Source organism: Melospiza georgiana, chromosome 1 (genome assembly GCF_028018845.1).
Source record: "Melospiza georgiana isolate bMelGeo1 chromosome 1, bMelGeo1.pri, whole genome shotgun sequence".
Classification (NCBI taxonomy): domain Eukaryota; kingdom Metazoa; phylum Chordata; class Aves; order Passeriformes; family Passerellidae; genus Melospiza; species Melospiza georgiana.
Genome location: NC_080430.1, coordinates 17284923 through 17297760, shown reverse-complemented (window position 1 = coordinate 17297760; position 12838 = coordinate 17284923). Strand labels below are relative to the sequence as shown.

At 38.8% G+C, this 12838-nt stretch overlaps 1 protein-coding gene across 2 annotated transcripts in view; it reads left to right on the top strand.

Moving 5' to 3' along the window:
- APBB1IP (amyloid beta precursor protein binding family B member 1 interacting protein) overlaps window positions 1-12838 on the top strand; it is a 63839-nt gene that overhangs the window by 21191 nt on the left and 29810 nt on the right. For both annotated transcript variants that reach the window (XM_058030750.1, XM_058030748.1), the window contains exons 5-7: window positions 2985-3062; window positions 6009-6168; window positions 9764-9885. In XM_058030750.1, coding sequence (XP_057886733.1) covers window positions 2985-3062; window positions 6009-6168; window positions 9764-9885 — 360 coding nt within the window. The remainder of the gene's footprint in view (window positions 1-2984; window positions 3063-6008; window positions 6169-9763; window positions 9886-12838) is intronic.

Here is a 12838-nt window from a genome sequence, read left to right as displayed (position 1 = left end):
CCTCAGGCCTCTCCTCCAGGCAGCATTTTTATTGATGCTGGGATCTAAAGCTCACTGAAATCAGCCATGATGAATTTCTTTCCATTGAGTGTTGTACTGAGATAATTCTTTGTTAACTGACATTGTGCATTACCTGAGGGTCAAACAAGATTTTAGAGTGGGAAGAGAATATACTTCCTAAACACAACTGGAATTCTGTATGAAAAATATGTAGCCAAAAGTCACTTCTCCCTCAGTTGAACTGTTCCTCTGAGACTGATCTCTAATGATATTCTGGTCCTTTTCCACATTCAGGGAGTGTCAGAGAAGGATAGGAACAGGATGTAGAAGCATTTCTAAGGAATATAACAGCAGTACTTTTCCTCATTAAGGCATTGGTTTGACTTTTCCTGCAGCCTTTGCCTCATTTTATGATACAGGTTGTATTCAAATACTAATGGCATATCCACTGTGGCTCACTGTCCACAAAACTGCCCACAGGGCTATTACACAGACTGCAGTGTGAATGATGGAGGTAATAACCATTTAAAATTAATATGGAAAGAATCAATTTCAAATTAATATTCATTGTCTTGATTAGTATTTGTTTTGACATGACATTTCTGCTCAGTAAAATGAAATTCAGCAGTAAGTGGAATGTATTTTGTGTCATCAAAAACCACCTTCCTGTCAGCCAGATTCTTGATAAGTGATTCTTGACCCAATCAAGGCTGAAGTTGTGTTTAACATTTCTGGTTATCCACAGTCAAATATGAACAGTGTTAATGATTCGCAATGCTGCTGTGATATTGAGCTCCTATTTTCTAACCCTTAGGTGTGCCAAAATAAAGAACAGCCTTTCTTTGAGGGAAGCATAGAGCTGTCTCATAACTTTCCATCAACTCTGACATTTCTTTTAAAACTGCCCTTACGCTAAATAAGGCTTCTTCATTTGCTATTGACATGATGACTTTATGTGCTTCTGTTTAAAGATCCAGAAAATGTGGTGATGATCCTGTAGTGGGAAAACAAATCCTGTACCTTGTCAAAGCATTTCTCTAACACTGCTAAAATTTTGCATCTGATAGTTTATTTCCTTTTTCTGCATTAAGTCAAAGCTTATGAAACCAGGAAGGCTGTCAGGTGAGAACTCTGTTGCACAGATTATACAATGGGAGAATTCTGTTCAACACATGCAGATGAAGCCTGAATTACATCTGCCTAAAATTTTCATCTGCAAGCCTGCCCACACCACACTCAACCACTTTGGTTAAGCTGCTTTTCCTGCTTGCTTCATGGAAGTGGTAAGGGGAGGGTCAGAGTGTGAGAGGCTGTGTACTTTTCCCTCTGTACAACCATCAGCCTCCCTGCAGCAGCCACCTTTGTGCAACTGCTTGTGTTCAACTACAGAAGCTTTTTTTGGATTCTCCAAGTTAAGCACTAATGAGCTATAGCAATGCAAATTTCCACACCTGCAGAGAAAAAAATGAGATATTTTTAACTGATTGCATGGTATTTATAGTGGAGAATTTGATAACAGGAAATGTGCTTGAAGCAGCAATGAAACAAAAGATGTTTAGTTCAGTCAGTCAGGAGTACTTTAGCTACACTTGAACATTCCCCAAAACTTGGGATGAATAGGATAACCTTTCTTTGCTATTGTATGATATCTCAGTGACAGGGAAGTGGTGGCAATGCTTAGTTAGGCTTAGTTTCTTGCAAGTGCATCTTCCATGAGTTGCAGTCAGTTCTCTTGGTGTGAAGACCACTAAAAATTATGACTTCAGGGTAGCAAATGGAGGCTGAAGGTAACAGAAATCTTGTGTGGAAGCAGAACAGGAACTTTCTCCCACAGTCCTTGACTGGAAGTTGGTAGCCTGTGAGTAGTGTAGCACAAAATCTTACCCCTTTTAAACAGAGGAAACTGTGAAAGTAAGAGAGCAGCAGGGACAGCAAAAATCAGCAGAGAAGCAAAGAAGCAAATACAAGACAGTCTTCAGTAGAGGCAATAGGGATGTTAAGTTAGAAACTGAACCCTCCAGTAGTACTGGAGGAGTCCAAGGCAGCCTCAGGAACCACATTCACTTGTTGTCCAAAATGTGCTTTTCCAACTCCAAATGTGACTCGAGGAGAGTTCTGGAAGAGAGATGGCATAAAGGAAATCTGTACAGCAGTCACAGAGGCAACACCAGGCAGCTAGTGCTACATTTGGTACACGTAACTAAAATTCCTAGCATCTGGGGATCCAGAGTCTTCTTGGATCACAAATGTCATTGATGTTAAGAGAGAGGCATGTTGTTGATAGAGCTGCTTTGTAAAAGGAGAGCTGGGTGATACTGAGATTTTTGGGATTCTTGCTGTGGAATGAACTTGTGTGCTCTAACTGTGTTAATATGAATAGGTCCATTCATAGAATAAAAGCCAACTATTGGAGGTGTTCCTCTCAGTAGGTATCTGTGCAGTAAGAGATCATATATGGCAAGTCAAAGAATTAATGTAAATTAATGTACTGAACACAGAGTATAAAATTATAAGTGATGTAATTGCAAGCCAAAATTTCAGTATAATCCTACTTTATTTCAGTATAATCCTACTAAATTCTAGTTCTCTTACCCTAATGAGAATCAAGTTTTCTTCCAAGCAGCTGCATCCACAATGCTATTTCACTGAGGCTGGATCTTCCTTCACCTTCTCTTTTGTATCAGCTGTATGTACAGAAACATAGAAGAGTCCAGTTTTCAGGCATTTTTGTAGCATTTGAGGAACAGGTCATGTAGGAACTATATGGCTGAGCAACAGCAGGGAGCATGGGACTTGTAAACCAAAGCTTTGGCTGAAGGATCTTAGGTCAAGAAGTTTGGAAATTATCTGTGTGTATGAGGGTTGCTGTAACAAGCTTTATCTTCAGGATGTAAATATCGAGAACAACCCTTTTCAAGTAAATGTAAATTGCTGAGATTACTTAACAAGAAAGTTAATATACCAAATATCTTGTGTCTTTTCAGGAAGAACTAGAGGCAAAGGCTAAAGCTGACAAGATTAAACTTGCATTGGAGAAATTGAAGGAAGCCAAAGTTAAAAAGGTGAGCCATAAAATAATAAATGCTACCATAAGAGCTACCACCTAAACATCTGTTAACATTCTTCTTAATTATAAATTTCTTAATAAAATGACTAGGCTTTTCCATAGTTTATCTGTAAAGATACTCTGCTGAACTCTCCTCATCCACCTCTAGAGAAGGCTCTGGATAATTGCTACTGCCAAGGGACTGATTTTTTAGAGGACTTGGAAAGCATTGCATCTTTTTCTTTTTTTTTCAGTGTTGGGGCAAAACCCACTGTTCTGATAAGTTGCTTTAGGGAAAGCAGAGTGTACATGAAAATGTTGCTGAGTTATGCTGTGCTGATTCCAGGAGTATTAAACTTTTCTTAATAGTGGATACAGTGGATTTAGCTAATCCCTATTAAATTGATGAGGGTCTTCTTGCTAAATCTTTCCACAGCAGTGTAGTAATGAACTAGCATAATAGAAATTATTTTAGACCAACAAATTAGAAGCTGCAAGTGTTCAGTAATTCTGAATAATGGATGTGAACTAAAGACCGTCATGATCTTTCAGTCTTGCTCAAAGAAGATGGGAAGTGTTGGAGCCTGCAGAGTTTCCAGGAAGAATGGAAGTTTCCAATAAATTTGGGAATGTCCAGTCTTGAGGTGGTTCCCACAGAACACTTTACATTCATCTACAAATGCTCTTTCTGAGAGAATGTCTTGGGAGGATTTCACTGATGTTGACTTTGTAAAGCTCTGTAACTCAAGTTATGACTGCTCACTGGTCACCCTCTTTTCCTTGTAATGTTAGCAATTCTTCTTTGGGAGACTTTGTCTTCCCAACTTCTTTCCCCCCTGTGAATATTTGTAACCATACAGTAGAAGGTGGGTTCAATCTTGTGACTCTGTCACTATAATGGAATTACTTTGTCATTCTTGAGTTTTAAATTGACTAAATATTGTCAAGAAAGCTGGTTTTCTCTCTTTTACTAGAAGCAGAGGGCAGGGATGATGGTGAAATGCAAGTTCACAGCCTTGGACTTCAGGAGAGAAGACTTTGGCTTCTTCAAAGATCTTGGAAGAGTCCCATATGGAACTTCCTAATGGGAAGAAAGGATCAAGAAATCTGGTTAATATTTAGAGATCACCTTCTGATGGGAAGGAGGGATCAAGACATCTGGTCAATATTTAAAGATCACCTCCTTCAAACACAAGAGAGTTCCATCCCAGTGGAAGATGATCAGAAAATATTGTGAAGATGATCAGGAGTATCTCCTGTGAGGAGAGGCTGAGATTGCCTAGGGCAGAGAGGGATCTATGTGGTGCTTGTCTATCTCTAGAAAAACCTTAAGAGAGGGTGCAAAGAGAATGGAGCTGGGCTCTCTTCAGTGCTGCCCAGTAATGGGACCAGGGGCAACAGGCACAAACTGAAATACAGGAGGCTCTGAACGCCAGGAAACACTTATTCCCTGTGGGGATGGGTGAGCCTGGCACAGGTTTCCCAGGCAGGTTGTTATCTCCTCCCTGGAGATGATAACAAACCATCAGACAGAGTCCTGGCCATCGGTCTCTAGGTGGCCCTGCTTGCCTGGGCAATGATGGACTGATTGACCACCAGAGGTGCCTTCAATCTCAGCTGTTTGGTGATTCTGTGAAGATGGAAGCTGCATGCATGTTTCTGAGCAGTCAGTTATAACCAGTCATAAATCCCCTTTTGCCTTAAACATGTTAGATTATGCTTGTAAAACACCTCTTTTTTCTGTTTAATCTGCACTATGCCTCAGATGCTTATTTTACAGAAGATTCTTCTTACAAGGATTGGAATCAAAACAAGTTCATGGCTTTTTTTACATTTGTTTCTGCTTTCCAGAGATAGTATAGATTTTCTCTTGGGGATCATAACTCTGCTTCTACATCACCTTTTACACAGATTGTCTCTACAGAACCAAAGCTTCTTATTCTATTTTAAAATAAAGAGCTATTTAAACAAAAATATGGAAAGTCCTCCCAACTCACCAGCAATGTACAGACCTTGTAGAGAATTATTCTACTGTTTTCAGTACTAATGGAGCATTTTAAGTACCTTCTTATAATGGACTTCCAGTTCTTTATCACATTTTAGGTACTTCAGCATTTTCTTGCATTGTTCCTCTCTGAAGAAAGTTCACTGTGTTTCTTGTTTAACAAATACTTCACCATATAAAGAAGTAACGAGTGTCTTAGGTTAATTTGGTCAGTTAGTAACTCATGAGGGGAAGAGGAGGGGATTTTTTCTCTGTGGTGGCCAGTGACAGAACCCAAGGGAATGGCCTGGAACAGGCCCTCCTGGAAAGTGTTCACAGGCCTGACAGAGTTCAAGAAGCATTTGTTTCAAGATGCTCTTGGGCACATGGAGCAATTCTCTTGGGCTTGTCCTGTGCAGGGCCAGGAGTTGGACTCAGCAATCCTGATGGGTCCCTTCCAACTCAGTATATTCTGTGACCTCATCTGTTTTCTTATTGATGACAGCTGGACTATGGCCCATCTTAGTACAATCCAATTTCAGGCTATTTTGTTGGCATGGCAAGATTCTTCCATTCTTTTTCTGTATAAAATGAAATTTTTCACATTTATAGCTTGCATTAAGGACACTCTGTCCTTTTGCACTTGGTTTCCCTATCAAGCATTTTCCTTAATTGCACATCTAGTAGATTTAGAGAAGAGATTAACTTCTGCTTTTTCTTCATAGCAATTTCACCTTTCCTGAAATCATGAGTAGGACAAGGCTTCATTCTATTTTTAGAGAAAAGATCTTTATTTTGGGGAGAATTATAATGTGAAAAATTCGGAGCTGTTTTATTCTCTCAGCTTGCTTTGGGACAGGATGCCTTTGAATCAGTAATAACCTTCAGTGTTTATCTTTCTTATCTGTGTTAGCAGATTCAGACGAGTCCTTTTGTTGCTCCTGAAATTAACTGGCAGTTCTGTGACTTTGTTCTCAGCTTGTTATCAAGGTGCACATGAACGATAACAGCACCAAGTCCCTGATGGTGGATGAGCGCCAGGTGGCACGGGATGTTCTGGACAATCTCTTTGAGAAAACCCACTGTGACTGCAATGTGGACTGGTGTCTGTATGAGACGTACCCTGAGCTGCAGATCGGTGAGTGCTGCAGTCACATAGCAAATAGATAGAGGGCTGGTAATCTTAAAACATCAGGTAAGTGTCGGCAATCTTGAAAAGATAGCAACATTTCTCCTGCCCATGTGTCCCCTGATGTTGGAACAGCACAGACTCTAAGCTGAGGGATGCTGCAGGAATATGTTAGGTGTGTTTGTGCTGTAGAATTGAGTCCATTCAGCTGTGCTGTGACCTGCAGAAGGCTCCTTGCTTTTCACCATTTCCATTATTTTATTTTACACAAAATGAAGGAGCCATGTGAACTTCAAGGTGATGACAAACCCAAACACACTAGTACTCAAATCCACTTTTTGAAGAGGCAATGCTGTGCTGGAGTGCTATCAGCAGGCATGTATTACATACTAGCCAAACAAATGTCCTTAAACAAGACTCTGTGAGAAGTGTTTCAGTCATTTCTAATGCTCTTCATTTGTGGTAATAATTTTTCTAAGTGTAGCTGTTTACAGGGCACTGCTCTGTGATGGGGCTGCAGCTCTGCTTATGGTAAGTTATGACTTATGGAGTAATTAACCTGGCCTCTGGGTCCTAGAAAACAGCTGCGCAAAACTTAGAAATTGTTCTGTGCAACATAAGTCTTGTTTGAAAAAGGCTTCAAGGTTTCTTTCATTGAGAACACGGTATTCACTAATTGCGAAATATTTTAGAATCTTTTTATTTGCCAGCCTGAAAAGGTATTGACATCAAAAGGAGAAGGAATATTGCCACTGCTTTCTTTCAGTCACATTTGACCTAGAGAAATGGGAAGCTGTCAAACAGCCTTTAACATTCTCAGTTTACAGTCTCCCAGCAGAGATGGGAAAATTCTCAAATAAAGTCAAAGATCAATATTGCACTTTAAAAGAGTCCCAGGTGTAGTCATTCTGCTAAATTAAACAATAGAAATTTTAAAATAACTGGAAAAAAGCCTGACTGGTCATGAGCAAGGAGATGCTCATCTGCTTGTAAGAGTGGTGCAGAAATTTACTGCCAATCTGTTCTTCTACATGATTAAGATAATGATGCTGCATTCTTTTGTTCCTGCTTATCTTAACTAAGAAAAAACTGGAAATGTCATTTGATGCTAGAAATCTGACAAAACTCACTGAATAATTTTGGAGTGTTTTCCTGTCTTAGAAAGTTGCTCCCTTTTTGTCCAGGGTGACTTGGACAAACATGTCTGAGTATTAGGATGACATCACAATCAACATATGGTTTCTGAATCTCCATAGTCATTAAAAAGAATGTACTTGTGTTTCTGCATAATCTGGATAGATATTTGAATTTCTCATCATGCAATTAAAACTGAAGGTATCAAGGAGATTGTTTGCTACAAACATAGGGGTAAATGGTTGGATTTTTTTTGTGAAAATTCGTTGTGCTACTTTAGTCACAGCTAATGCTAGGTGATTTTGGTTAGTGTTAGGGTATTGGTATAGTAAGGAATTACTCTCATAATGAATAAAAATTATTTTAAAAGCCAGAACAGGAGAAAAATACTGAAGGAAGTGAACTTGTATCTTGTTCAAGAAAAAAGGAAAAATCTATTAACCCTGATGCATGATCCATTACCAGGTCCAGGTCTGCTAAGGATGGAGCCTTTTTGTTTGCAGAAGGCAGTTTCAATATGAATGGGATGGTACATGTTCTTTCTTCTGCTTCCAATGCACAGCAACATGCTGTTAATTTTGTGCAAAATCAGAACAATGTGAGCCATTCTTTATTTTTGTCAGTATACTTCTTGGCTGCTCTAGATAGCTTTATTACCATCAGCACAAAGACAGAACTTTTCTGCACTTCATCTTTCTGCTTGCTTTCCACATTAGTATTAAAGAGAACAAAATTATGTTTACTTTAAGGAGCAAATCTGAGCAGCAAATAATTCTTGCTGAACTGAAGGTCCAAGCTGCTTTTATATCACAAGATCCTTTACTGGTTGTCTTACATATATGGTTATTTTGAAAGACTATCATTGTAAATAAAATAAACTACAGTTGAAAATTAAATACATGTTAAATATCACAAATAATCTCAGTAGTGAGATGGTGATGTAACATTGGGCTGTAGGTGTACCAGAATCTATTGCAATAAAGACTATTGCAGTCTTATAATAGGCATCCAGATTTGACTTTTTTTAGGTAAATTAGGTAAAAAGACCCTCCTGAGGATGATAAAGTCATATTTTTCATACAAGAAAATCTTGGTACAGCAAATGAACAAACAAAAATATATGTGGCAAAAATTAATGTTACTGTCTGAGAATTGTTTCATGCCTATCTTGAAGTATAAAGTACTGTTCATCCTTAAAACCATTGCTGGGGTTTTATATAGTGCTTCCTATTTCCAGTGCATTGCAGAATTACCAGTTGCTAAATGAGGAGTGTTATGTTGTTGGTGTTAAAAGTTACTGTGTCCATGCAGATGGGTCTTGAAGCTAATCTCATTCTGTGAATTTAATTAATTCACCAGGTGGAGGTTGGATGGGATGTACTAAACCCTTGTCAAAAGTAACAAGGATTAAAGAAAGCCTACGAAATGTGTGTTTTGTTACTTCCTCTGATGCTAGGCCAGTCTAGGCCATTGGAAGATTTGATCACCAGGAATGGGAGTATGGCTGTTCCCAGGAAACTGCCAAAATTCTGCTGAAAATTTGAGCTGGGTGAATTCCCTATCCCAGTACTGAATTTGTAGAAAAGTGCTGATTGGGACACTCCAAAATGACCTGTCAAGTTATGCTGAATTCCTTTTCCTTTAAAAGGAGTTTTATTTGAGCAATTTATATATTTTATCTAAATGAAACTGAAGTGGTTTCGGAGTTACCTCAGTTAACCTCAGCACACCCTGTGGCTTTTCTGGGTGGAGGAGTGGGGTTCAGAGCAGAGGGGAGAGAGGGGACAGAGCTGAAATTAGGTCTCTAGCAACCCTGGTAAGGATAACTACAGATATACTGGTTCACCCAGCATATCTTGACATTAGTTCTATCTTTGTTTTTTCCTACTCTGCTATTTCTGGTTTTAAATATGGTTACTTAAAACCAAATATTTTTTTTTCAGTGCATAGAATTCTTCCTGCTGACAAAAAGCAAATCTTCATTGCATTGTAAAGAAGTAAAAGGACAAATAAATTGAGTCTTTACTATTTTTAAAATTCATTAGCCAAAGTTTATCTATATCCCTTCTTCCACCCCCCAGTCTGTGGTACTGCAAACCTTAAAAAAACCAAAATCAATCAAAAGCAGAAAGCCATGAAATACATGGGTGTAACTGTCTGCTCCTGGTGGGTCACTGCTTCCATCCCTTGCAGTCTTCAAGCAGCAGTACAGAGATTCAGGAGGAATCCAGGAGCATGGCACAGCTACATAAAGTGTCTTCAGTAGCTGCTTTGCCCTTCCATGTGACACAATTTCCTATGGTGTGTGACAGGTTCTGCTCCCATCTGTGCAGTGGAAAAGAGTGCTGGGCTGTCCAGCCCTGAGTGAGGGAATCAGATAATGATTTTATTCTTACACAGGAATTTCTGCAGCCTCAGGAGAGGGCAGAAACAGTTTCAATGTCTTACATTATCTTCTCTGTCTCTCCAGAAAGGTTTTTTGAAGACCATGAAAATGTTGTTGAAGTGTTATCAGACTGGACTCGAGACACTGAGAATAAGATTCTGTTTTTGGAAAAAAGCCAAAAATATGCTTTATTTAAAAATCCCCAGGTAAGCTAATATGGTATTTGGATAAAAGTCTAAACTAAGGTCATTTAGTCTGCATGTTGCCTATTACATTAATGATTTCTTTCAGCTCTGTCAGTTCAGAGAAACCAAAACTTATATTTTCAACCAAAAACCCCACCAGGATTTTAAATGCAAGGATTTGAAAATTAGAGTTTTCTGATTTTTTTTTTTCTGATACTTTTTTAGAGTCCTGTTTGTAGAGGTAAAAGCTGAAGCATGTAGTTCACCTCTGTAGTACAAGCCACTGCTTAGGTACAGCTCTCAGAACTGTGTGAAATGGCACATCTGTAAAAACCTTTCTTTTTACTACAGCTTCTACACTATTTCTGCTGATGAATATAAATATTTCCTTGAAGGCCCAGTTTTTGCCAGTTGTACATAAAACTTCATAAAGGATATACTTAATGCTGCAGAAGATTTACTGGGTTTTGTTTATGCTGAGGAGAATTGGTTGTCAGTAACTTCTGCACTTTATTTTTGTAAAGGAGGGTCTGCACACTGAATTGCATCAAATTATTCATATAGGTATATACACAAATTGTTATGTTATGTAGTCAAAGCTGTATGCACAAACATCCTGGAACATGCAGTTGGTGGATTCTGGGACAGAGGATCTTCTCCCCATGTCAGCTGACTGTTAGCTCACTGACCATCTGGTTTGTTCCTAAGGGCAGCAAGAGATAAATGAGCAATTCAGCATTGCCAAAAAAAAAAAGAGTCAAATATGTAATTTGGCAGCAAATCTCACCAAGCTGCTCATTAGGAAATTGGGGTTTTTTATAGAATGAGCCTCTATTTCAAGTAAAACCTATGGAAAAGAAGTTTCCTTCATTGATATCCACAGTCAGGGAAAGAAAACTTATCCTGAAGTGTACATGGGTTAATGCTGATTTTTAATATGAAACAGCAAAAGCAGGTTTGGAAATACAATATGGTGGCTCAAAGTGTCCTCCTTTCTAGAGCCCATAAACTTACCCAGCAGCAGAGGTTCAACTCCAGCTTTGATTCGTACACTGTAGTGTTATTTGGGTAAGTGGTTTTTGAGCCCTTCCTCAAACAGGAAGTAAAACTTTGATGGATATTCTGCTGTGATGAATATTGCATTTTGGTTGCAATGAAATTTAGCAATAAATGTGACCTAAACAAGAACCAAACAAAAGTGTAGGTCTGTCCTCGTGTGTCAGCTGGATCTGGACAAGTCTGCAGTCATTGAGCTTTAGCCCCTCTGTGTAAGCTCTAAAATGAACAGTCCGAGCAAACTGGATCAGTTGTGGCTATCACACTGTTGAAATATTTTGCCAGTAATAAAGTCTGACCATCTGTCAGGCGTGGTAAACTCAAACCTTGTGAATGGGGAAAATAGTACAGACATATCAGCACTATGTGGCAGAAAGTGATCAGCACTGTACACAGTGAATACTGAAATATTGTAAAATACACATCTGCAGTGAGTCTCTGAACAGGCAAACCAAGCAGAAATGCTGAGTTGTGGGGGGTAGGGTATTTGCCTAGCTGACTATGTACAGAAATTGTGATGTAACCAAAAGGAAACTGAAATCCTGTGCTTTGGGACTGTGTGCTTAGTATATTCACCCTCCTCCTGGCTCAGTCAAGGCTGCCCCATAAAACTCATTTTGGGAGTACCCAAATTGCAGAATGCTTTCTTTGATACACCCATGGTGCTAGTGCCGAAGCAGCTGAATTCCTTGTTTATTTCATGCTCATTCTGTTGGAAGGGTTTTGTGGAGATCTCACTCATTTTTAACTTGCATATCTTTTTCTGGGGAAAAAAAAGAGGCAAATCCCAATGGTGGCCAGGTGCCTACAGTTTATTCTTAGACAAATTAGTGATACAAAATTTTCATCACAAAGATTGGACACAATTAGTGCTTTAAAAAATCTTATAAAGATGGGCAGATGCCTTCCTCTCTGAAGAAGGTCTGTGTGAGGCCAATGTTTATTGTTTCTTTCTGTGAACTAGTTATAGACCTATTTAACAACATTTAATTGAGAGTGTTTCATTTTCTGAGGAGGAATTGAGGTTCTGAAATGCAGGATTTTTTATCTACATGCTGGCAGTATGTTGCTCAGTTAATGCCCGTGGCTTTTTTTTTTTTAAATTGTAATTTTTGTCATGCAGCACTTGGTAGTTTTTCTGCAGCTTTGTTTCTGAAATATTTTTTAAAGTGTTTGGAATCCCTTTTAGAAAAAGCTTTTATAAAATTCTCAGGTGTCCCCCTTGCCACAAAGACAGGCACACTTTGCCCTCTGCTCACTGTGATATAATAGACCCTGTAGGGAAATTGCAGTAAAATACTGTTCCATGAGTGCCACCAGTGACTCATCTGCAGAGAGGGAGCATCACAAGTCTATGACTAAAGAGTGAAACAAAAATACATTCTGGTACATGGGAAAATAAAGAGAACCTTTACAACATTGGAAAGGTGATACTTTGTCATATGGTTGAGTGATGCTGGTTTTCTCTTGAAAGGAAAGGTTGTCAGGGCTCAACACCTCTTTTCAAAAATCTCAAAGATTAATTCTCAGCTAAAAGGTACTATAAAAGGAAGAAAAATGAGGGAAAATGGTTGTTTTTAAGGTGTAGCTGAATCTAAACTCCTTGCTGTGAATGCTGGTCATGCTCTTTGAACGCTGTCTTTCAGTTCTGTTTGCATGAACTTCCATTTCCTGTGGGGTTTTTTGATAAAAGCAAACAGTGCAGGCAATGCCACCTATGTGTGCTTTATAGGCCACATTGCAGGTGTCTTTTTTTTTGTTTTCTTATTATTGGACAGTATTTATGACAATTATTGAAAGTCTGTACGGTGAGTACTTCATGCTTCTGCTCCCTCATATGTAAACCAAAAGCTAGATCTGCACCTTCCAATGGAGAATCCATACACTGAATTGATATTTTATTTATTATGAAGAGCAA